Source organism: Haematobia irritans, chromosome 2, assembly GCF_050003625.1.
Source record: "Haematobia irritans isolate KBUSLIRL chromosome 2, ASM5000362v1, whole genome shotgun sequence".
Taxonomy (NCBI): Eukaryota; Metazoa; Arthropoda; class Insecta; order Diptera; family Muscidae; genus Haematobia; species Haematobia irritans.
In genome coordinates, this window is record NC_134398.1 from 108,560,438 (window position 1) to 108,587,927 (window position 27,490).

A 27,490-nucleotide genomic window follows, 5' to 3' on the forward strand; every position below is an offset into this window, starting at 1 on the left:
ACAGACACTGTCGTTGCAAGTTTAGAAATAGCCAAATGCAAATATTGGGTATCTTCGGCCTACATGGGATATGACAGGGAGATGCCTCCATATGCCGTTAAGACCTTAGTGGAGGAGTCACTGAAAACAAAGACGAAACTCATTATGGGATGCGATGCGAATGCACATCATAGTATATGGGGAAGTAGTGATACTAATGCAAGGGGAGAGTCGCTAATAGAGTTTATTTTGCGTACTAATCTGGTAGTTTGCAACAAGGGAGATGTCCCAACCTTTGTCACTAAAAATAGGCAAGAGGTTTTGGACATCACCTTGGCCTCGCAAGAACTGAATGAAATGATATCTGAGTGGCAGGTTTTAAGTGAACACAGCTTCTCAGATCATCGCTACATCAGTTTCAAATTTGATGTTCATATCACCAAGATCATATTTCCGCCAAATGTTAGGAAAGCTGACTGGAATAGGTATAGGGAATCGTTCAATATGATGATACCGGAAATAACAGAGACAAATATGAGAAATGTGCAAGATATCGAACACGCAGTGGAGCGGATTACTAAGGCCTTCAACATCTCACTGAAAGCTGCATGCCCTAGAGGAAAGCCAAGGGGGAAACATCGACCACCATGGTGGTCTACGGAATTAAGTAATATGAGGAAATCCTGCAGGAAGCTCTTTAACAAGGCAAAGTCCACCAGAGCCCCTGAGGACTGGGACGCTTACAAGAAGAATCTGAGAGGATACAAGCGAGAACTGAGAAAGGCTCAGCATAACTCTTGGAATGCTTACTGTAGCAGTATTGAGAATACGTCCGAGGCTTCCAGACTACGGAAGGTTCTAGCATCCACCAACTCCGCTCCAGGTTTCATTAAAACATCGGAGGGCAATTGGACAACGTCCAGTGAGGAGACGCTGGAGGTACTATTGGACACACATTTTCCTGGAAATCAGACGGTTGAACCATGTACTGGCGGTGCCACAGTTGCTCAGCGGTCGTTTCCTGTCGAGGAAATTGTATCGGAAACTAGAATAAGATGGGCGCTAAATAGCTTTGGACCATTCAAATCCCCTGGACCTGATGGAATTACTCCGGCGGAGTTACAAGCTGTAACTGACAAAATTATGAACTGGTTGTCGGTGATATATAAAGGATGTATCAACTTATCATATATCCCAGGAAAGTGGAGGGAAACAAAAGTCGTTTTCATACCTAAAGCGGGAAAAGCCTTTCACTCGAGGGCGAAGGATTTCCGACCAATCAGCTTATCATCATTCCTACTTAAGACTCTGGAGAGGATGATAGATATTTATCTTAGAACTATCATCGATTCAAGTTTGTTCTCGAAACGACAGCATGCATACTCGAAGGGCAGGTCTACTGAGACCGCACTACATGAACTAGTCAGCTTTATTGAAAGCTCACTATCTGTCAAAGAATACACAATCGTGGCGTTTCTAGACATCGAAGGGGCGTTCAATAATGTCCATCCGAGCTCGATATTAAATGGACTGACAACTCTGAATGTTGATCCAGGTATACTTAGGCTGTTAGACGAACTGCTAATGAAGAGACGTATTTCAGCCACACTAGGCCAAGCAAACATACAAAAGTATGTGAACAGAGGCACTCCCCAAGGAGGAGTTCTATCACCTCTTCTTTGGAATGTTGCTATAAATAGCCTTCTGGTTACTCTAGAAAAAGAAAGGATAAAAGTGGTGGCATACGCAGATGATGTAGCTCTGGCAGTCAGGGGAAAATTCCCATCCACAATCAGAGATATTATTCAGAGGGCCCTCCGGATGACTGAACAATGGGCGAAAGACAATGGTCTTGGGGTAAATCCTGCAAAGACAGAATTAGTCATGTACTGCAAAGATCGCAAGGTTCCCACTGTTAGGCCTATTTCCTTAGGGGGTATTGAAATTCCCTTTGGTGATTGTGCAAAATACCTTGGCGTTATTTTGGACAGGAAGCTGAACTTTAAGCTTAATATTGAAGAAATAATAATATAAGCCGATCCCCAGATTTGACTTCCGGAGCCTCTTAGAGGAGCAAATTTCATCCGATCCGATTAAAATTTGGTACGTGGTGTTAGTATATGGTCTCTAACAACCATGCAAGAATTGGTCCATATCCGTCCATAATTATATATAGCCCCCATATAAATCGATCCCCAAATTTTTCCTCCGGAGCCTCTTGGAGGAGCAAAATTCATCCGATCCAGTTGAAATTTTGAACATGGTGTTAGAATGTGGTCTCTAACAAACACGCAAGAATTGGTCCATATCGGTCCATAATTATATATAGCCCCCATATAAACCGTTCGCCAGATTTGATCGCCGCGCCTCTTGGAGGAGCAAAATTATTCCGATCCGGTTGAAATTTGCAACGTGCTGTTAGTATAAGGCCGCTAATAACCATGCTAAAATTGGTCCATATCGGTCTATAGTTCTATATAGCCGATCCCCAATCACACAAAAATTGGTCCATATCGGTTCATAATCATGGCTGCCACTCGAGCCAAAAATAATCTACCAAAATTTTATTTTTATAGAAAACATTGTCAAAATGTTATTTCTATAGAAAATTTTGTCAAAATGTTATTTCTATAGAAATTTTGTCAACATTTTATTTCTATAGAAAATTTTGACAAAATTTTATTTCTAAGAAAATTTTGTCAAAATTTTATTTCTATGGAAACTTAATTATATACGTATTTAATCGGCCCTTTTGTAGTTTAATATATACCACGTATGGACTATGTGGTATATATATAACGTTGTTGGGAAGTTTTAAGATACCTTGCCATCGGCAAGTGTTACCGCAACCCAAATAATTCGATTGTGGATGACAGTCTTCAGTAGAAGTTTCTAGGCAATCCATGGTGGAGGGTACATAAGCTTCGGCCTGGCCGAACTTACGGCCGTATATACTTGTTTAGTTTAATATATACCACGCATGGACTAGGTGGTGTATATTACGGTGTTGGGAAGTTTTAAGATACCTTGCCATCGGCAAGTGTTACCGCAACCCAAATAATTCGATTGTGGATGACAGTCTTCAGTAGAAGTTTCTAGGCAATCCATGGTGGAGGGTACATAAGCTTCGGCCTGGCCGAACTTACGGCCGTATATACTTGTTTTTTATATTTGCGGTTTGTTAGGAGTTGCCTAATTCTAATATAGTTTCATTTAGCCTTTAACGAAAAACATCAACACAACGATCTGAGCATGTCCGTCTGTTGGAATCACGCTAACTTCCGAACGAAACAAGCTATCGACTTGAAACTTGGCACAAGTAGTTGTTATTGATGTAGGTCGGATGGTATTGCAAATGGGCCATATCGGCCCACTTTTACGTATAGCCCCCATATAAACGGACACCCAAATTTGGCTTGCGATTGCTCTAAGAGAAGCAAATTTCATCCGATCCGGCAGAAATGTGGTACATGGTGTTAGTAGATGGTCTCTAACAACCATGCAGAAATTGGTCCATATCATATAGCCCCCATATAAACCGATCCCCCGATTTGGCTTGCGGAGCCTCTAAGAGAACCAAATTTCATCCGATCCGGCTGAAATTTGTTACGTGGTGTTAGTATATGGTCTCTAACAACCGTGCAAAAATTGTTCCACATCGGTCCATAATTATATATAGCCCCCATATAAACCGATCACCCCATTTGTCTTGCGGAGCCTCTAAGAGAAGCAAATTTCATCCGATCAGGCTGAAATTTGGTACATGGTGTTGGTATATGTTCTCTAATGACCATGCAAAAATTGGTCCACATCGGCCCATAATTATATATAGCTCCCATATAAACCGATCCCCAGATTTGACCTCCGGAGCCTCTTAGAGGAGCAAAAGTCATGCGATCCGATTGAAATTTGGTACGTGGTGTTGACTTCCCGAGCCTCTTAGAGGAGCAAATTTCATCCGATCCGGTTGAAATTTGGTACGTGGTGTTAGTATATGGTCTCTAACAACCATACAAGAATTGGTCCATATCGGTCCATAATTATATATAGCCCCCATATAAATCGATCCCCAGATTTGTCCTCCGGAGCCTCTTGGAGGAGCAAAATTCATCCGATCCAGTTGAAATTTTGAACATGGTGTTAGAATGTGGTCTCTAACAAACACGCAAGAATTGGTCCATATCGGTCCATAATTATATATAGCCCCCATATAAACCGTTCCCCAGATTTGATCGCCGCGCCTCTTGGAGGAGCAAAATTATTCCGATCCGGTTGAAATTTGCAACGTGCTGTTAGTATAAGGCCGCTAATAACCATGCTAAAATTGGTCCATATCGGTCTATAGTTCTATATAGCCGATCCCCAATCACACAAAAATTGGTCCATATCGGTTCATAATCATGGCTGCCACTCGAGCCAAAAATAATCTACCAAAATTTTATTTTTATAGAAAACATTGTCAAAATGTTATTTCTATAGAAAATTTTGTCAAAATGTTATTTCTATAGAAATTTTGTCAACATTTTATTTCTATAAAAAATTTTGACAAAATTTTATTTCTAAGAAAATTTTGTCAAAATTTTATTTCTATGGAAACTTAATTATATACGTATTTAATCGGCCCTTTTGTAGTTTAATATATACCACGTATGGACTATGTGGTATATATATAACGTTGTTGGGAAGTTTTAAGATACCTTGCCATCAGCTTCAGTAGAAGTTTCTACGCAATCCATGGTGGAGGGTACATAAGCTTCGGCCTGGCCGAACTTACGGCCGTATATACTTGTTTAGTTTAATATATACCACGCATGGACTAGGTGGTGTATATTACGGTGTTGGGAAGTTTTAAGATACCTTGCCATCGGCAAGTGTTACCGCAACCCAAATAATTCGATTGTGGATGACAGTCTTCAGTAGAAGTTTCTAGGCAATCCATGGTGGAGGGTACATAAGCTTCGGCCTGGCCGAACTTACGGCCGTATATACTTGTTTTTTATATTTGCGGTTTGTTAGGAGTTGCCTAATTCTAATATAGGTTCTTTTAGCCTTTAACGAAAAAAATCAACACAACGATCTGAGCATGTCCGTCTGTTGGAATCACGCTAACTTCCGAACGAAACAAGCTATCGACTTGAAACTTGGCACAAGTAGTTGTTATTGATGTAGGTCGGATGGTATTGCAAATGGGCCATATCGGTCCACTTTTACGTATAGCCCCCATGTAAACGGACACCCAAATTTGGCTTGCGATTGCTCTAAGAGAAGCAAATTTCATCCGATCCGGCAGAAATGTGGTACATGGTGTTAGTAGATGGTCTCTAACAACCATGCAGAAATTGGTCCATATCATATAGCCCCCATATAAACCGATCCCCCGATTTGGCTTGCGGAGCCTCTAATAGAACCAAATTTCATCCGATCCGGCTGAAATTTGTTACGTGGTGTTAGTATATGGTCTCTAACAACCGTGCAAAAATTGTTCCACATCGGTACATAATTATATATAGCCCCCATATAAACCGATCACCCGATTTGTCTTGCGGAGCCTCTAAGAGAAGCAAATTTCATCCGATCAGGCTGAAATTTGGTACATGGTGTTGGTATATGTTCTCTAATGACCATGCAAAAATTGGTCCACATCGGCCCATAATTATATATAGCCCCCATATAAACCGATCCCAAGATTTGACCTCCGGAGCCTCTTAGAGGAGCAAAAGTCATGCGATCCGATTGAAATTTGGTACGTGGTGTTAGTATATTGTCTCAAACAACCATGCCAAAATTGGTCCATATCGGTCCATAATTATATATAGCCCCCATATAAGCCGATCCCCAGATTTGACTTCCCGAGCCTCTTAGAGGAGCAAATTTCATCCGATCCGGTTGAAATTTGGTACGTGGTTTTAGTATATGGTCTCTAACAACCATACAAGAATTGGTCCATATCGGTCCATAATTATATATAGCCCCCATATAAATCGATCCCTAGATTTGTCCTCCGGAGCCTCTTGGAGGAGCAAAATTCATCCGATCCAGTTGAAATTTTGAACATGGTGTTAGAATGTGGTCTCTAACAAACACGCAAGAATTGGTCCATATCGGTCCATAATTATATATAGCCCCCGTATAAACCGTTCCCCAGATTTGATCGCTGCGCCTCTTGGAGGAGCAAAATTATTCCGATCCGGTTGAAATTTGCAACGTGCTGTTAGTATAAGGCCGCTAATAACCATGCTAAAATTGGTCCATATCGGTCTATAGTTCTATATAGCCGATCCCCAATCACACAAAAATTGGTTCATAATCATGGCTGCCACTCGAGCCAAAAATAATCTACCAAAATTTTATTTTTATAGAAAACATTGTCAAAATGTTATTTCTATAGAAAATTTTGTCGGATGGACGTTATTGAACGCCCCTTCGATGTCTATAAACGCCACGATTGTGTATTCTTTGACATATAGTGAGCTTTCAATAAAGCTGACTAGTGCATGTAATGCGGTCTCAGTAGACCTACCCTTCGAGTATGCATGTTGTCGTTTCGAGAGCAAACTTGAATCGACGCTAGTTCTGAGATAAATATCTATCATCCTCTCCAGAGTCTTAAGTAGGAGTGATGATAAGCTGATTGGTCGGAAATCCTTCGCATTCGAGTGAGAGGATTTTCCCGCTTTAGGTATGAAAACGACTTTTGATTCGCTCCACTTTCCTGAAATATATGATAAGTTGATACATCCTATATATATCCCCGACAACCCGGTGATAATTCTGTCAGCTACCGCTTGTAACTCTGCCGGAGTAATTCCATCAGGTCCAGGGGATTTGAATGATCAAAAGCTATTTAACGCCCATTTTGTTCTAGATTCCGATACAATTTCCTCGATAGGAAACGACCGCAGAGCCACTGTAGCACCGCCAGTACATGGTTCAACCGTCTGATTTCCGGAAAAATGTGTGTCCAATAGTACCTCCAGCGTCTCCTCACTGGACGTTGTCCAATTGCCCTCCGATGTTTTAATGAAACCTGGAGCGGTTTTCGTGGATGCTAGCACCTCCCGTAGTCTGGAAGCCTTTCAGTGAAATGTTGAAGGCCTTAGTAATCCTCTCCACTGCGTGTTCGATAACTTGCACAGTGCTCATATTTGTCTTTGGTATTTCCGGTATCATCATATTGAACGATTCCCTATACCTATTCCAGTGAGCTTTTGTCTCATATTTGTCTCTGGTATTTCCGGTATCATCATATTGAACGATTCCCTATTCCTATTCCAGTGAGCTTTCCTAACATTTGGCGGAAATATGGTCTTGGTGGTATGAACATCAAATTTGAAACTGATGTAGCGATGATCTGAGAAGCTATGTTCACTTAAAACCTGCCAATCAGATATCATTTCATTCAGTTCTTGCGAGGCCAAGGTGACGTCCAAAACCTCTGGCCTGTTTTTAGTAACAAAGGTTGGGGCATCTCTCTTATTGCAAACTACCAAATTAGTGCACAAAATAAACTCCAGGAGTGACTCTCCTCTTGTATTAATGTCACCACTTCCCCATATACTATGATGTGCATTTGCATCGCATCCCATAATGAGTTTTGTCTTTTTTTCCAATGACTCCTCAACTAAGGTGTTAACGGCACATGGAGGCATCTCCCTATCATGTCCCATGTAGACCGAAGATACCCAATGTTTGCATTTGGCTATTTCTAAACTGGCAACGACAGTGTCTGTATTGCACATTGAAGGAAGCAGAAATAAGTTGAGCTCGTTTTTAGCAATTATACAGGCTCGATTTACATCATTACAAGTATACTGCAATAGTTTGAACCCCGGAGTACTTAATTCACATATTTTGTTTCTATAAACATATGGTTCTTGAATAAGAACTATATCTATGTCCCCTTTCATCAGGAGAACTTTTAAGGCAGCACATGCAGCCTTACAATGGTGAAGATTTATCTGGAGGATCCGTAGGGCCATCGAGATTTTCAACAACCGTCACATCAGCCGTTTCAATCGAGTCATCAAGAATATCCTCTTCAGAGATCTCGGTGACTCTCGCAAGTTCTCTAGGTTCAAGTTTGGTGAGTTTTGAGGCAGTAGAAACCTTCTCTTGCATACGGTGTCTATCCCCTGCCAGCATTTCAAAGTTCCATTTCATCTTCATCGCTACCACAGACTCGTAAATGTCACTACAACCATCCTACTGTGATGGGGGGCAGCATATCATAAAGTACAAAATGTACTTCATACATGTATTTTGCCATTACTACTTTTACAAAAGCCATTTTATTTTTTGTGAAACGCCAAGCGCAACCAACTTGTTATATTTTATTTAAATAAAAACGAAAATAAAGTTCTGAAAACGTAGATTTTACGCTTAAAATTGTGAAAGGTATATTGGTGAACAATTTTTGATTTTCCAAATGGAATAAAGTGATTGTTTTTCAAATATTTTACAGACACGCTGCCTATATCGAATAAAAACACTGACTGATAGACGCTGCAACATGTAGCTCGCTACTTGTAACTCTACATCATCATTAATGCAAAAAATTATGTTAAATGTGATGTGATAGTGGTATAAATGTTATATTTTTAAGAATTTGTAAATGATTAATCAAATTAATAAATATCTAAACAAACGTGTTTTACTCGACCACAATGATTCTTTTACCACTATCTTAAAATGTGTTTTTTCTGATTGTTTGGAGGGTCTCTTATTGGCGTCGTTCTAAATTGATCTATAAAGGCACCTAATAATTGCACTCATGCGAAACCTTTTTGTAGTAACTTGGCGTGGTACAACTTCTCAATAGTGACGGCGCTTTTCCGACGAGTTTTTGATATCGTATATGATTGTTTTCGACGTACTGGGGATTCTCAGAAGCGCCCCCAAATTCAAAAAATGTAGGCAGGGTCCAAGTCTGCATCTTTGGTATCTCCCTCGACTTCGCAAGAGGATCCGCTTATTTCTGATTCAGACAGAGGCTTGTCGATTTCCGAATCCTTAAGCTGATCGTTTTTATATGCCTTCATTTGTATATAATGAAAGCCATAACATAGCCTAAGACTTTGCTTGCGTCTTGGTCCATCCACTTCATCCAAACGGCCAACCATCCAATCAGCTGTTGGAAGACCTGGATTGCATTGTTTCAGTCTATTTAAAATAGATTCAGGGTCAGGGTATGCATGTGTGTATGTGCTCTAGGTCTAGCGAGTATGTCTTTCTTCTCGACTAACTCTAGAGCAGCTCCTTCCCAAACTTCACTAATTAGTATCAGAGCAGCTTTAAAACATTCTACAGACCTCTGGTCCTCAAATGCGACTAGCTTAAATCGTCCTTGATACCAACCAGCCTCTTGGTGTCGAGGATCTGGGCCGGGAAACTTTTCCAGCACCTGTGAGTAGACGCCAGACAAAGCATTCTCAATTTCCCCCCATTTTTGCGTCCAATGCTCCTTTATTAATGATAGTCATCACAAGGTTGTCTTTAGCAACTAAGGCAAACGATCGTTGATCCATCGTGATCCAATCGGTGATTGGAGAATCTGAATTGCGTTGGTTCAGACTATTTGAAATAGATTCAGGATCAAGAGTGTTTGCAGGAATCCATGTATGTGCTGTAGTTGTAGCCGGTATTTCTTTCTTCTCGGCTAACTCTAGAGTAGCTTCTTCCTAAACTTCACCAATTAGTATCAAAGCTGATTTAAAACAATCAATAGACCTCTGGTCTTCAAATGCGATTAGTTTAAAACGTCCTTAGGTTAGGTTAGGTTATGTGGCAGCCCGATGTATCAGGCTCACTTAGACTAGTCAGTCCATTGTGATACCAAAGTGGTGAACTTCTCTCTTATCACTGAGTGCTGCCCGATTCCATGTTAAGCTCAATGACAAGGGACCTCCTTTTTATAGCCGTGTCCGAACGGCATTCCACATTCCAGTGAAACCACTTAGAGAAGCTTTGAAACCCTCAGAAATGTCACCAGCATTACTGAGGTGGCATAATCCACCGCTGAAAAACTTTTTGGTGTTCGGTCGTAGCAGGAATCGAACCCACGACCTTGTGTATGCAAGGCGGGCATGCTAAACATTGCACCACGGTCCTTGATACCAACCAGTCTCATGGTGTCGAAGATCTGGTCAAGAAACTTTTCGAACACCTGTGAGTAGCAAAGAATTCAAGAATTCCTTGCACCCATTTTAAGGCTTAGCCTATAAATTGCTTGAGTCGACTGATCCTAATCTTTTGGATAAATAAGGCATTTCAGCGTTCCTTAAATCTCTTTCTGGAGGGATTAACTCCTTTTGATGTCGTTAACTTAGGATAGGTGCGACTTGCCGAAACCTGTCAACCCGTCTACAGGTAGACTAGTTGGACCTAACTCTTGGTCATTGCCCAAATTTATAACTTTAATCCCGTCCACTGGCCACTGAAAGTATCAGCCCAGTGGGTGACTTTGAATTTCGCTGCATGGTGGCTTAATATACCACCACATTTGAAACGTAATAAGTACTTATTACAATAAAATTTACTTAACGCGTTATTAAAAGCACGTCCATTCAGTTTGACGGTTGAATGTAGATTCGGAATGTTACTTAAACCTTAGAAACCTTAGAAATCAAGGAAAAGTAATCGCGAAAATAAAGTGGGTTTCCACTCGAAAACCGAACATAGTACCCACCTTAAAACGGAAAAACATATAGTATATGGGGGCTTGGTCTCAATCTTAACCGATTTTGACCAACTTGGGCACACTTTGCTAAAATGCTAATTGTACTCTCTGCGCACAATTTCAAAATATTCGAAGTGAAACTTTTGTCTCCATGGTCATATGAATCAAAGTCGGGCGAAATATATATATGGGAACCGATGTCACCCAAATTTGGCATGCATAATAGGAATATTAGTTATACTCCCTGTACAAAACTTCATGTAAATTGGAGTACAACTTTGGCCTCTGGCTTCTGGGGCCGTATAAGTGGATATCGGGCGAATGATATATATGGGAGCTTTATCTAAATGTTCATTCATTCAATTGTACTCCTTGTGCAAACATTATACCAGATTATATCATTCAATTCAATTCAATTCATTATATCATTCAATTGTACTCCTTGTGCAAACATTATACCAGAGTAAACGAAATTCAAAGAAGCTATCAACGCATTTGATTAAATCTAATATTTGTTTTTCGGAGCAAAGCGGTTTTTCTTTTGGGTTTTCTCCTCGCTCCGCTCCGCTCCCTGCATCAGACTCAATGAACTTTGAAATATATACAATCGGACATTCCTATAGTGAATCTCTGAAACTATTGAGGCATTTTAGTTTGATTTTAAACCCCACGCGACAGTGACCTATTGGTGGATTGCTTAATTAATATACTTAAGAGGCAGGTTAGGTTAGGTTAGGTTATGTGGCAGCCCGATGTATAAGGCTCACTTAGACTATTCAGTCCATTTTGATACCACAGTGGTGAACTTCTCTCTTATAACTGAGTGCTGCCCGATTCCATGTTAAGCTCAAAAACGAGGGACCTCCTTTTTATAGCCGAGTCCGAACGGCGTTCCACATTCCAGTGAAACCACTTAGAGAAGCTTTGAAACCCTCAGAAATGTCACCAGCATTACTGAGGTGGGATAATCCACCGCTGAAAAACTTTTTGGTGTTCGGTCGTAGCAGGAATCGAACCTACGACCTTGTGTATGCAAGGCGGGCATGCTAACCATTGCACCACGGGGCAGGTTAGAAGGCTCTTTTTTATATTTTTTACAATAACTTATTTGCCTCGCTACGTCTTTTTTCTACATTCATAAACGATATTGATGATTTACATTTTTACAAGCGAAGTGCTAAAAAAGGTTTGACTCAATATCGAATAATTTTTCGGCAAAATGGTGATTCAAGTCATCGCATGTCTACGTATCGGCAAATATCTTGAAATTACATACCCTCTGTTTTGATGTATCAATATAACGTATTCCAAAGTAGTCTTTGTCTTTTATTTGCAGTTGATCGCAGATGTTATCCAATAAGAAACATCCCCTATGGAAAGCCTGAAAAGAGCAAGAAAACACACATATTATATATGTCTTATGTATGTAACTTATGTTTATTTACGGCCTCACTGGTATGATCATTTAGTTTACCGCATTTCTGAATACACGAGCACAACAGATGTGCTCAACTATAAACTGAATTATATTACAATTACAACCTCGGTTTCCATTCACCTCAATAAAAAAACATAGCAGTTGTGGCGACGAGAATTTGTGAACTGCAAAAGTAAATTTTGCAATTCAGAAATCAAACTCCTCGGTGAATTCATTAGAAGTGACAAATGTAGCCCAATTCTGAATAACAACTCCCAGGGATTTTTCCCTCTTCCTTGTTCCCCTATTCTCAACAAACTGTCCCTGGGGAATTTTCCTTATTCCAAACCAGATTCGAAAATGAGATACTCTTCCCTGGGAGAAAATTGGTATTACGAATGCCAACAAAAGGGGAAACATTATGGGAATAATTTCCTCAAAAAATTCAAGGGAGTTTCTACGAAAATGCATAATTTCTTTGTAATTTCAAGTCAATAACCTAAAATAAAAAGAAACAAATGAAAGAGTCGTGTCATACATCAGGATGACATACATCCCAGTACCGAATCCTCATTTCATGGAGACAGATCTGTACATATTTTAAAAATTCTTTCATATTTAGAAAATAAAATAAAAGCTTTACATTTAAATTATAGTGCTCCTTCCTGGTATAAATAGGTACAATAATCCATCCTATTATTCTTGAAATTCCATGAGAAACGTAAAAAGATAATGCAATTTTCTTTTTTCTCCTCCGTTTTGATGAAATATATCCACTTTGGGCATATGCGTTCTCCAAATATGTTTATGGCTTCTTTAAGAACTTTGCTCCGGCAACAGATACGTCTCCATCTTTTCCCTTTTTAGTAGCCACCTTCGACAAAGAAGCATTGAACAACACTTAATTTTACCAGGGATGAGGTGGATAGTGGGCTGCTAACACGCCCAACATGTACTTGAAGGCAGGTTTATTTACCCTATTATACCTTCAAAAGCAAAGCATCCCATTAACTAACAGCCTCTTCATATTCAAGTATGTAGTTACAAAGTTTCGGGCAACTCAAGTGGGTTAATAGCGTAACTTTCTATCCTTTGGACATAATAACGTAGATGCGCCTCTTCCTCAGCTTCTATAATAAACACCAAATCAATTTTTACGTCAATTCATACAATTTCAATTTAACATTTTTATGTAAATATTTACCAAAATAAAACAGCTCAAGCTAGTGTAAATACTCGAAATTATTTCTCCCTAGTTATTGTCTTCCCCTACTGCTTAGAAAATAGATTCAGGGTCACGATTTTTATTTATCAGTCAACCGTCGAACGAAACGGACGTGTTTTTAATAGCGGATAAAATCATCGTAATAAGTACTTACTACGAATTTCAAGTGTGGTGGGATATTAGGCCACCATGCAGAGAAATTCAAAGACATCCACCGGGTTGCTAACTTCAGGGCCCAGTGGACGGGTATCGACTGGAGTTATAAATTTGGACAATGACCAATAGTTAGGCCCAATTAGTCGACTTGTAGACGGGTCGACAGGTGGCGACACTTTGACAAGTCGAACCTTTACCAAGGTAACGGCATCAAAAGGAGGTAATCCCTCACGAAAGAGATTCAAGGAACGCAGAAATGCTTTGTTTATCTTAAAGAAATTAGGATCAGTCGACCCAAGCACGTTGTCGGCTAAACAAAGCGATTCCATAAAATGGGCTGAAGGAATTCTTGAGGCTGGAAAAAGGGAAAGATCACCGGATGAGCTGCCATCCTCCAAAAGGGATCAAAGATCGTTTGCCTCAGTTGCTAAAGACAGCCTTGTGATGGCTATCATTAATAAAGGAGCATTGGACGGTATGGTTCCAAAGCAAAAATGGGGGGAAATTGAGAATGCTTTGCCTGGCGTCTATTCACAGGTGCTGGAAAAGTTTCCCGGCCCAGATCCTCGACACCAAGAGGCTGGTTGGTATCAAGGACGATTTAAGCTAGTCGCATTTGAGGACCAGAGGTCTGTAGAATGTTTTGAAGCTGCTCTGATACTAATTGGTGTAGTTTGGGAAGGAGCTGCTCTAATGTTAGTCGAGAAGAAAGACATACCGGCTAGACCTAGAGCACATGCGTGGATACCTGCAAACCCTCCTGACCCTGAATCTATTTTAAATAGACTGAAACAATGCAATCCAGATCTTCCAACAGCTGATTGGAAGGTTGGCCGTTTGGATGAAGTGGATGGGCCAAGACGGCATACAGTGTTTATATTGAACACTCAGTCTTTGCCACATCTAGCAAAGACCCAGGGCCGTGTATGTTATGGCTTTCATTATATCCAAATGAAGGTGTATAAAAACGATCAGCTAAAGGATTCAGAAATGGACAAGCCTCTGTCTGAATGAGAAGTAAGCGGATCCTCTTGCGAAGTCGAGGGGGATACCAAGACATTTGAAGACATGGATAGATACCGTATGCGTGAGGAGGCTTCTACTGCCTCAGAACTCACCAAAGTTGAACCTATGGTTATTGCGAGAGTCACCGATATCTCTGAAGAGGACATTCTTGATGACTCGATTGAAGCGGCTGATGTGACGGTTGTTGAAAATCTCGATGGTCCTACGGATCATCCAGATAAATCTTCACCATTGTAAGCCTGCATGTGCTGCCTTAAAAGCTCTCCTGATGAAAGGGGACATAGATATAGTTCTTATTCAAGAACCATATGTTTATACAAACAAAATATGTGAATTAAGTACTCCGGGGTTCAAACTATTGCAGTATACTGGTAACGATGTAATTCGAGCCTGTATAATTGCTAAAAACGAGCTCATCTTGTTTCTGCTTCCTTCAATGTGCAATACAGACACTGTCGTTGCCAGTTTAGAAATAGCCAAATGCAAATATTGGGTATCTTCGGTCTACATGGGACATGATAGGGAGATGCCTCCATGTGCCGTTAACACCTTAGTTGAGGAGTCATTGGACAAATGCACATCATAGTATATGGGGAAGTGGTGACATTAATACAAGAGGAGAGTCACTCCTGGAGTTTATTTTGCGTACTAATTTGGTAGTTTGCAATATGGAAGATGCCCCAACCTTTGTTACTAAAAACAGGCAAGAGGTTTTGGACGTCACCTTGGCCTCGCAAGAACTGAATGAAATGATATCTGATTGGCAGGTTTTAAGTGAACATAGCTTCTCAGATCATCGCTACATCAGTTTCAAATTTGATGTTCATACCACCAAGACCATATTTCCGCCAAATGTTAGGAAAGCTGACTGGAATAGGCATAGGGAATCGTTCAATATGATGATACCGGAAATACCAGAGACAAATATGAGCACTGTGCAAGTTATCGAACACGCAGTGGAGAGGATTACTAAGGCCTTCAACATTTCACTGAAAGCTGCATGCCCCAGAGGGAAGCCAAGGGGAAAAATCGACCACCATGGTGGTCTACGGAGTTAGGTAATATGAGGAAATCGTGCAGGAAGCTCTTTAACAAAGCAAAGTCCGCCAGAGCTCCTGTGGATTGGGACGCTTACAAGAAGAATCTGAGAGGAGGAACGGAGAAAGCCTCAGCATAACTCTTGGAATGATTACTGCAGCAGCATTGAGAATACGTCCAGACTACGGAAGGTACTAGCATCCACGAACACCGCTCCAGGTTTCATTAAAATATCGGAGGGCAATTGGACAACGTCCAGTGAGGAGACGCTGGAGGTACTATTGGACACACATTCTCCCGGAAATCAGACGGTTGAACCATGTACTGGCGGTGCCACAGTGGCTCAGCGGTCGTTTCCTATCGAGGAAAATGTATCGGAAGCTAGAATAAAATGGGCGTTAAATAGCTTTGGATCATTCAAATCCCCCGGACCTGATGGAATTACTCCGGCGGAGTTACAAGCGGTGGCTGAAAGAATTATCCCCTAGTTGTCGGCGATATATATAGCACATATTCCAGGAATGTGGAGGGAAACAAAAGTCGTTTTCATACCTAAAGCGGGAAAAGCCTCTCACTCGAGTGCGAAGGATTTCCGACCAATCAGCTTATCCTCATTCCTACTTAAGACTCTGGAGAGGATGATAGATATTTATGTTAGAACTCGTCGATTCAAGTTTGCTGTCGAAACGATAACATGCATACTCGAAGGGCAGGTCTACCGAGACCGCATTACATGAACTAGTCAGCTTTATTGAAAGCTCACTATCTATCACCTCTCCTTTGGAATGTTGCTATAAACGACCTTCTGGTTTCCCTAGAAAAAGAAAGGATACAAGTGGTGGCATACGCAGATGTTGTGGCGCTTGCAGTCAGGGGAAAATTCCCATCAACAGTTAGAGATATTATACAGAGAGCCCTCCGGATGACTGAGAAATGGGCGAAAGATAATGGTCTTGGGGTAAATCCTGCAAAGACAGAACTAGTCATGTACTGCAAAGATCGCAAAACTCCCACGGTTAGGCCCATTTCCTTACGGTGTATTGAAATTCCCTTTAGTGAGTGTGCAAAATACCTTAGCGTTATTTTGGACAGGAAGCTGAACTTTAAGCTTAATATAGACGAAAGGGCGAGGAAAGCAACGGTAGCTTTATACTCGTGCAAAAAGCCAACAGGAAAAAATGGGGACTAAAACCAAAAATTGTGCATTGGCTATACACGGCAGTGGTTAGACCTACATGCTATATGGTGTTGTAGTCTGGTGGCCGGCACTTCACCAGCCAACAAGTTTAGACAGCGTATGGCGTGCTTGTGTATCTCAGGTGCATTCAGCAAGACAGGAACAAATTCCCTTAATGTCATACTGCATCTATTGCCTTTAGACATTTTGCCAAACAGTCAACTGCAACAACGGCTGTGCGGTTGCGCGAGCTATCGCTGTGGTCGGAAAAAAGTTACGGCCACAGTTCGGTCCTCAAAATAACGCCAGATGTGCCTAACGTAGTGGATTACACTTTGGCGAGACCACTTTTCGACAATAAGTTTGAATAAAAGATATATAGATTTCTACACTGATGGCTCCAAATTGGATGGCCAAGTGGGTTTCGGAGTATATTCTAAAGATCTGGAACTTCGAATAGCGAAAATATTACCTGATCACTGTAGTGTTTTTCAGGCTGAAATATTAGCAAATAAGAGAAGTGGTTAATTGGCTGAGAAGTAATGCTCCAAGCAATATTGGCATTAATATATACTCAGACAGTCAACCTGCAATAAAATCCTTGGACTCTGTGTTCCTCAACTCGCAAACGGCCATCGACTGCCGCAAATCTCTTAATGAGATGGCTGAGCAGCACAATATTCACCTAATATGGGTGCCTGGCCATAGAACATACCGGCGAACATCGAAGCGGATGAGCTAGCAAGGCTAGGAACTACCTTACATATTCCAGGGGAACTAGAATCTGTTGGTATACCTCTGGCTACCTGCAAGCTCTTACTGCGTGAGAAGGCTGTCATGATGGCAAGAATTGCAAGGGTTGTAACGACACCAAGCAAATATGGCAAATATTCAACAGAAGAAAATAATCGAGAAGGTTCAGCGGTTAAAACTAGAAGTGCCCATATGTAATAAGTACTTTTAGTTAATGTGGTATCACAATGGACTGAATAGTCTAAATGAGCCTGAATCTTAATCGGGCTGCCACTTTAACCTAACCTACTGCTTAGAATGGGAGGATTTTATTCCCGGAAAAAAATATAAAAATATAAAATTGGGCGTTTGTAGAAAATTCAAGGACAGTGACATGCTACATATCAGACGTTGGCTCTTTTAGGCAGCCAAATTTTTCTTTAGGCAGCTAAATTTCCAATATAAATAAAAAAATCATACAGGAATGTTTTCGACCACAACTCATTAGGATTTGACCACGCAAAGGTGTACATCGACAACATCATGGGCGTTGGTAAAGATATTTCATAGCACAAACAAAGTTTGGATGAATTGTTTCATCATATTCACGCTCAGACCCGGAAAAGATTAGGGAGGTCTAAAATCTTAAGGCTCATGAAAATAGATCTGAGGTAAGATCTTTATTGGCTACAGCTGAAAAAATACAACCAGATTGAGAAAGAGAATCTATATTTGATATTTGGTGTTCAAGTTTTTCATTCTATGTTATTTGGTCACATTACGCACTGATCATATGCCATTGCTTACCATATTTGGATCAACGGCATTCCTGCCCAGCAAAAACTAGGTAACCACATCTCATTACAATTGACATTACCAGGAGTAAAGCTGTCATTACACGTTGCATTACTTTGCGGCGAGTTATAATGACTAACTTGTAATGACAAAAATAAATACTTCTCGGTAATTTTCGAATTGTTATTCTCAAATTTTATGCACTTGTAGTTAACGAATTAATAAAATAGAATAAATGGTGGTACCATTAGGTATAATTATTCACATAATCGAGCACTTACATAAAAAATCAAAAAGAATATGTAATGTAACGGTAATTCTGAAAATTGTTCCGTTAAGAAATTTTTATCTTATTTAGATTATTTATTAGATTTTTTGTTTATTTATACAATATTCGTTTCTATTCAAGTAGTTCTTCTATTACAGCATCACTCGCCATATTTTGATCCATTATAATCGGCGATAGAAATCAATATTTTCGAGATTTGGTTGCCTGAGACAATAAGTGGCTATTTTGCAAGCTTTGGTGTATCTACGAATAAGTCATTACATATTAGGTGATTATATGCTTTAAATGCACTACTTATTTTATGGCCGAAAGTATGCCTGGGGAGTAGTACTTTCCTTCTAGGACATGCGTATGTAAATGTAATCCGAAGCGATGCCAATTAATAAGTGGTTATTAATTTTTAAATAGGCTTACCTACAAGATTACCGGGTAATGAGAGTTTCTACTGGGTGTTTATACAGCGAATAGACTTCAAAGATGGCACTGATCTTAGTAACATATGAGTTTGAAATCAGGTACACAAACACTCAAGATTTCGGACATGCGGATGTTCTCTCGAGACTCATAAGTCCTCATGAAAAACCAACGGATGATTTCATAATAGCTTCCACCAATTTTGAAAAATATTTCAAAACAATTCATTATCTTCACTTCCAGTAACACACACCACAACTAGATCAGGTGACATTTTTCAAAAAGTTTTGTCATGCTTGGATCAAGGCTGGCCAGATAAGGAGATTCTGGTATAACCTGATGTGTTACTATACTTCAAAAGAAAGGATTTACTTTCGTACATCGATGCACGTCTACTTTTCAATTTAAGAATCATCATTCCTCAATATTCCGCAACAAAAATGCAAAATAATCGCACGAAGTTATGTCTATTGGCCCGGCATTGACAATGAAATTGATGACTACGTCAAATGATGCAACAACTGTCAACTAGCTGTCAAAAATTCAGACAAGACAGATTTATCATCATGGCCAAAAACAAATCAAGCAGGTCCCGCCATAGGTCGAAATTACATCATTATAGTCGTATAATAACAGTTAGGCAATCCGGAACAATTGGTTTCCGAAAACGGAACCCAGTTCTGTGCCACCAACTTTGAACAATGGTGCGTAAAAAAAACCATACAGCAACCCATAAAATTCGATTCTATCCTAGCCCAAACGGTCAAGAAATTGGAAGGAACGATCACAGAAATACTTCATACATTTTTGGATGTGTATGGATCTATTTAATCTATATCTATCGTCAAATCTCATGCAGATCTGGTGAGAATGAGATGTACAGATACACAGTTTGAGAATGTATTGTAACGACCCCCCTTCATACCCTATCGGCGAACGCTACCTATCTTTTCCGGCTTTGCTCAGGGCAATGGCGTAGTTCTCGCAGACAAGGTATAATTCAAGGCCGTATTCAGGGGGGGGGATGATGGGGATCAAACCCCCCCCGAAATGAATGAATATTTTTATATAAATAAACATATATTTTTAGCTGCATAGTGTGTTTGTTGTTCTTTTTGTGAACATGACTCGCTTTGTTTGGCCATAGCAACAACAACGAAACAGCCAAACACACATGTGTAAATGAAATGGCGCAAAACCTGCGAAAAGAACCTGCCTAATTCAGCGATGGAAGCACTTGGAGAGTGCAATAAAGAGATATTTCCAAACTGCATATTCTTTTAAAAATTTTGGTCACTTTGCCAGTAACTCAGGGATGGAAAATACAATTTTTAAGAAAGTACAAAAAAGGTATTTTTTGAGCGGAAAGGTACTTTTTACTAAACTTCAACAAAAATTTCACTGGAAGATTATTGTCAAGAGGCTGAATTTTAAAGAAACTAAAATTTTGACAAAATTTTCTATATAAATAAAATTTTGCAAACATTTTCTATAGCCGGCTATCATACAAAAACCTTTTTTTCGGAAGGTTCAAGTGTGGTTCATTGTTGGGTTTAATGAAATGCCTGAATTTATTCTTATAATTGGTTGATAGTTTTGCTGCAAGTAAGGGATGCTGATGAGGAATGTGGTAATTCCGAAACGTGCGTCCATCCAACCATCTTGCAGTCTATAGGGCTTTGCCCAAATAAATTTGACAAACATTCTTTTCCTCTGTTGGTTAAGCTACACTTGTAGTTTAGTCAATGTATGGTTTTAAGCTGCAATAAAAAAAACAACAACAATGCTTAAAGAACAAAACCAACAATAACAAAACAAAACGAAGGGAAATAAAATTTTGCAAAAAAATTCTATAGAAAAAAAATTTTGCAAAATTTTTTCTATAGAAATAAAATTTTGCAAAAATTTCCTATAGAAATAACATTTTTACAAAATTTTCAATTGAAATAAAATTTTGACAAAATTATCTATAAAAATAAAATTTTGCAAAAATTCTATATAGAAATAAAATTTAGACAACATTTTCTACCGAAATAAAAAATTGATAATATAGAATCGCATTCTTTTTTCGACTAAAACATTCTTGAAGTTCAATAAAATCCTGTTTTTGACTATATCTTTTACAAAATCGAGATTTTCTTCCCACATGAACATGTCTATTTTGCCATATTTGTAAAAGACTATTGTAAAAGACTAAAAAGGTTGATAAAGACTTTCTCAAAATATTAAAATATTTTGTCAAAGCTATTGTACCATAAATCTAATATCGACTCAAAAAAGTCTACACAAAAGGTACTAAATCATTAGCGGGGGTACTACGGTACTGACCGGGGTGAAAAAGTATTGAAAAAAGTACTTTAGTTCTGCATTTTTCATCCCTGCAATTACTACGTGCTCATCCGAACGTTCATTTTCAAAAATGAAGAGATTAAAGACGTATCTTAGAAATTCGACTGGCGAAAGTAGACTCAATGGATTGGCATTAATGTCGGTTCATCGCCGAATAAATGTGCCGACTGAAGAAGTCATTGATTTATTTGCTGCCCAAAAAGCCCGTCGGCTCAATTTAATATTATAAAAATATTGTATACATACCTATGCATGCATAAATAAAATTTTCTACACATGAGATTATATGAATATTTTTTTTACACTTTCTACACACCACACACAAAGTTAGTTGTTCTGAGTCACACGTGTGAACACTTTTTTCGGACTTTTAATCGAAAAATGTGACAGCTGATTTTTTCTGCAAGCCATATTATTTGCAGACAGAAATTATAAACAAAACATATTTTGCCGGTATAAACATAAAAAATTAAAAGTAAGTGCGTAACTCAAAGCCATAAAATGTCTGCCGGATTTTTGTTAGCAGTGAATAAGGACAAGAGCAATTTATCAAGAAAAAGGAGACAATTGCGTGATGCTTCAAATATGTTTTGATTTGTTTTTTTCTATCCCTCCTCAATGTTACTCATGAACAAACGATCGCCGTGTCGTTCTCGTTTTTGTTTTTGACGGCGGAGAAGTTTTTATTTTGGTTTTGGTCAAACAGTTTTTAACATCCATACATTAAAGGAAATTTAATTATAGTGGGCATAATTAACTATTCTGTTAAGGTTTTTCTCATTTGTATTGCTTAAATATTTACAATAATATTGCAAACAAATTTTCTATCGTGGCGGCCTCCATGTGCAGAAAGATATTGGCGGCGTTAGTTTTTTTTTAATTTGCTCAGTGATTTGTGCACCAAGAACATTTTGCAGAATTGAAGATGCCATATTTTTCATGCAATAAATTTGGTAAAATTCACTTTTCTTAGCCCATTGATTTTGTAAAAGTTATAATTGAATTACCTTATATTTTCAAAAAGACCTTTGATTTGTTTAGGAAAGCAGATAGTATTCACAAAAATCAAAGATAATTTTGCTTAAAACTTTTTTGTGTTAACTTTTAAAAATTGTGGCAACATTATACTTTCGAACACACTGAAAATCAGCTGATTAAAACAACCCCAAAATTTATACACCAATCAGAGGAAATTTCGGTTCAAATTTTAGATGGATTTTTAAAATCGTGGTTTCTGACATATATACAGTTTGTCAAGAAAGTGTTTTGACAATGGGATAAAAATTATGTTTTGTTCCAAAATTAAATATAATGAAATTTTAAAAAAATATTTTATTATGTATTTTGTATACATACGTACACAGAATTAAAAATTTAATAAAATATTTAATATTTCAATTATTTCTAGAAGTTGAAATAGTTGGCAATGTCAAAAGACTTTCTTGACATACTGTAAGTGACTTTCCCAATAAAATTTGCAAATATTTATAAAAAACATATTAAAGATTCAGAATCTGTTATTTATTTGTTATAAAAACTTCCAACTTTGCATACGATGGCTGTACACTAAGCCTACACAAAAGAAATGTTCGTGTACATTATTCAGGTCTATGACGGTGTACAGTGTTGGCCAGAACACTTTTTAAGTGTGACACCATACGTAACTTGTACATGTGTGTACCAGAACAGACACGATTATCTCTAAGCTGTTAGCCATATCCTTTTTCTTGTGTTAATTCAAGAACGTGTGGATTAAATTATGACGATAAATGTTTATTCCTGTAATTTTGTATTCCTTTTAAACTGGAAATCCAGTTAACATACGAGTATGAATTAAATCTTGATTTTTTTCGTGAGCGTGATTTTGCAGAATTTTTATTCACGAATCGATTTTATTTCTCACACACGCTCACGCACGACATATTTATTTTAATCCCATTCACGAGAGTTGCTTTGGATTTAGTTCACGACTCACGTGATTCACGCGTGTCACGAGAATTTTGTATCACGCGCACACCTCTACGCATATGTAATTAAATTTATGGAAATTTTTGTCAAAAATGGGTTGATTGCATTTCATGAAGGTTTTGTTAATTTTAAGTTAAACTGTTCATAGTTCTTAATCCGATGTGCCTTTACGAATATTGTTCTTAGAGTAAATTGTCATCATATGCGATGAACTAATGCATAGTAAAGAGATCTTTCTCGGCAAAATGGAATGTGATTAATGTAGAGATGATGTTACTTGAATTTTGTTTGAGAGCGAGAGCATGTATTGACAACAACGCAATAAATGGTAGCGAGTGCTGTTATGTTGTGTATATCTGAGCGTGGGGTTGTTTTTATTTTTGTTTTTTCAGTGGTTTCTGTGTGTGTGTTTGTTATTCGCGGATGGTTTATTTGTCTGGATGAGGTGTTGCTTTCAATGAAGGCACATGTGTTTTTGTTGTTGTAGGAATGTTTGGGTTTGGCATGCTTCAGTTGTATAGTTGGCGTGGGCTTTTGTATCTTTTTAGCAGGTATTCAAAAAGGGAATATAAATATAATGAGTTTGCTTATTAACACTTATAAGTGAGTTATTAATACTTTAGCGAAGAGATGTAAGTTAATACGAAATATATTGTATGCGACCATAATTAATTGTCTTTCATAAACTCGCGGAAATTAAATTTTTCATTGCTTCACACATGCCACATGCAGGTGTTGCAACACTAAGTATTTCTTTTCTCGCGTTGTAATCTTCTAAATTCCGGGAATATTGCAAACCATAGAGCAACTCCGTAGTAAGCCGATCATCCACAATATAAAGTGACCAGAGTAGTGGCCGCTGCAAGCCGACTCTTCACGGTGTAAAAAAACGGCTGTTCCTATAGCGAAGCGTGAAAGCGGACCCCATCAAAGATTTTAATGACGTGCGTAAATACTATCACACGCCATTAATATAGCTATAAGAAAAATATCTCGCCTAAGAATAACGTACCAACTGGGTCCATAGTAAGTCTTTATTCTTAATTCTTAAGTAAATATTCATATATTATAGTGTTAATCTCAAATATTTAAATTCAAAGCAAGATTTGTAAAATATAATATAATTTAAGAAAGTTGACTAACGCCCAAAAGGTATGAATAGAATTATAAAATTTTTATATGAATTTATGTATCTTCTTACAAATACTAAATTAATAAATTTTATTGAGAAAACAAAATTTTAACAAGTATATACGGCCGTACCTTCGGCCAGGCCGAAGCTTATGTACCCTCCACCATGGATTGCGTAGAAACTTCTAATGAAGCCGATAGCAAGGTATCTTAAAACTTCCTAACACCGTAATATATACCATACGTGGTATATATTAAACTAAAAAAGGCCGATTAAATACGTATATAATTAAGTTTAAAGTTTCTATAGAAATAAAATTTTGACAACATTTTCTATAGAAGTAAAATTTTGACAAAATTTTCTATAGAAGTAAAATTTTGACAACATTTTCTATAGAAATAAAATTTTGTCAAAAATGTCTATAGAAATAAAATTTTGACAAAATTTTCTATAGAAATAACATTTTGACAAAATTTTCTATAGAAATAACATTTTGACAATGTTTTCTATAAAAATAAAATTTTGGTAGATTATTTTTGGCTCGAGTGGCAACCATGATTATGAACCGATATGGACCAATTTTTGTGTGATTGGGGATCGGCTATATATAACTATAGACCGACATGGACCAATTTTGGCATGGTTATTAGCGGCCTTATACTAACACCACGTTGCAAATTTCAACCGGATCGGCTCCGGATTAGAGGTGTGCACGTGAATAATAGTTTACTCACGCTCACGCACACTCACGACAGAAAAATCATACTCACGCACGATATTTTTTTGTAGGACTCACGCACACTCACGAAAATAATATTTGTATTCACGCACACTCACGAAAATAATATTTGTATTCACGCACACTCACGCACGAAAACGTCGTGACTCACGAAAAATATCGTGACTCACGAATAATTTTATGGTTAATTTACCTTACCGAAGTGTCTGAAAACATGAGCATTATTAAAATCGAGAGTGTTATTAAACTCTTAACATCTCAGGTGTCACTAGAATTGTAATTGATTTTTAATCTTAAGCGTTTTATGGTGGTGAGCAGGAATATTGTCATGAATGTAATTCGTTACTCACGCACACTCACGAAGATATTATTTTCGTGACTCACGCTCACGCACGACATTTTGGTTTGTTAATACGCTCACGCACACTCACGCTGTTGTCATGAGCGTGACTCACGAATCACGAAAATTTTCGTGAGTCAAGACAATTTCGTGTCACGTGCACACCTCTACTCCGGATATCAAATCTGGGGAACGGTTTATATGGGGGCTATATATAATTATGGACCAATTCTTGCGTGTTTGTTAGAGACCACATTCTAACGCCATGTTCCAAATTTCAACCGGATCGGATGAATTTTGCTCCTCCAAGAGACTCCGGAGGACAAATCTGGGGATCGATTTATATGGGGGCTATATATAATTATGGACCGATATGGACCAATTCTTGCATGGTTGTTAGAGACCATATTCTAACACCACGTACCAAATTTCAACCGGATCGGATCAATTTTTCTCCTCAAAGAGGCTCCGGAGGTCAAATCTGGGGATCGGCTTATATGGTCATTAGAGAACATATACCAACACCATGTACCAAATTTCAGTCGGATCGGATGAAATTTGCTTCTCTTAGAGGCTCCGCAAGCCAAATCGGGGGATCGGTTTATATGGGGCTATATATAATTATGGACCGATGTAGACCAATTTTTGCATGTTTGTTAGAGACCATATACTAACACCATGTACGAAATTTCAGCCTGATCGGATGAAATTTGCTTCTCTTAGAGCAATCGCAAGCCAAATTTGGGGGCCCGTTTATATGGGGGCTATACGTAAAAGTGGACCGATATGGACCAATTTTTGCATGGTTGTTAGAGACCATATACTTACACCATGTACCAAATTTCAGCCGGATCGGATGCAATTTGCTTCTCTTAGAGCAATCGCAAGCCAAATTTGGGGACCTTTTATATGGGGGCTATACGTTAAAGTGGACCGATATGGACCAATTTTTGCATGGTTGTTAGAGACCATATACTAACACCATGTACCAAATTTCAGCCGGATCGGATGAAATTTTCTTCTCTTAGAGCAATCGCAAGCCAAATTTGGGGGTCCGTTTATATGGGGGCTATACGTAAAAGTAAAAGCAATACCATCCGACCTACATCAATAACAACTACTTGTGCCAAGTTTCAAGTCTATAGCTTGTTTCGTTCGGAAGTTAGCGTGATTTTAACAGACGGACGGACGGACATGCTCAGATCGACTCAGAATTTCACCACGACCCAGAATATATATACTTTATGGGGTCTTAGAGCAATATTTCGATGTGTTACAAACGGAATGACAAAGTTAATATACCCCCATCCTATGGTGGAGGGTATAAAAATAATAGAGTTTATAATATTCATTATTTCTTGTAGAAATTGAAATTGTGGGAATTTGTTAAAGGATCGTAATTTTCTTTTCAAAATTTTTAAATTTTGTATAAAAATGGCTAATACCGAAAATCTATTCAGACCACCTGTCTTCAATACTGGGGACTCTGATGCTTCTTCCAATTCCCAAAACAGGAATGTCAGTATAGAGAGTTTTATCGTGGACCAAATCAGGAATGTATTGACTGAATGCCACCGGAGCCACCGTGGTGCAATGGTTAGCATGCCCGCCTTGCATACACAAGGTCGTGGGTTCGATTCCTGCTTCGACCGAACACCAAAAAGTTTTTCAGCGGTGGATTATCCCACCTCAGTAATGCTGGTGACATTTCTGAGGGTTTCAACGCTTCTCTAAGTGGTTTCACTGCAATGTGGAACGCCGTTCGGACTCGGCTATAAAAAGGAGGTCCCTTGTCATTGAGCTTAACATGGAATCGGGCAGCACTCAGTGATAAGAGAGAAGTTCACCAATAATAATAATACTCCACTTGATTGGAAAGAAATTTCTAATTGCCTCATAAACCATTATGCTGATAAGAGGGACCTTAGAGTATCAGATGGTCTACTTGAATCAGGGCAACAAATCCGTAATAGAATTTTACCAGCAAGTACAGTCACTTATCTCTGATTTAGAAAAAATATCGTGTATGGATCTTAGTA

At 38.6% G+C, this 27,490-nt stretch overlaps 2 protein-coding genes across 3 annotated transcripts in view; both read right to left on the reverse strand.

Moving 5' to 3' along the window:
- LOC142226008 (putative ATP-dependent RNA helicase DDX43) overlaps positions 1–27,490 on the reverse strand; it is a 505,423-nt gene that overhangs the window by 283,991 nt on the left and 193,942 nt on the right. The window lies entirely within an intron of this gene.
- The window catches only part of Frmd5 (FERM domain containing), a 137,530-nt gene that overhangs the window by 92,239 nt on the left and 17,801 nt on the right, over positions 1–27,490 (reverse strand). Inside the window, exons 1-2 of one of the 2 annotated variants that reach the window (XM_075295838.1) lie at positions 21,519–21,808; positions 11,931–12,035 (exon numbers count right to left, since the gene is read on the reverse strand). Coding sequence is in view for 1 of the 2 variants with exons in the window: in XM_075295837.1 (XP_075151952.1) it covers positions 11,931–12,035 (105 nt within the window). In the remaining variant the exon portion in view is untranslated. Of the gene's footprint in view, positions 1–11,930; positions 12,036–21,518; positions 21,809–27,490 lie in introns of those variants that run through there. The other variant, XM_075295837.1, reaches the window with a different exon arrangement.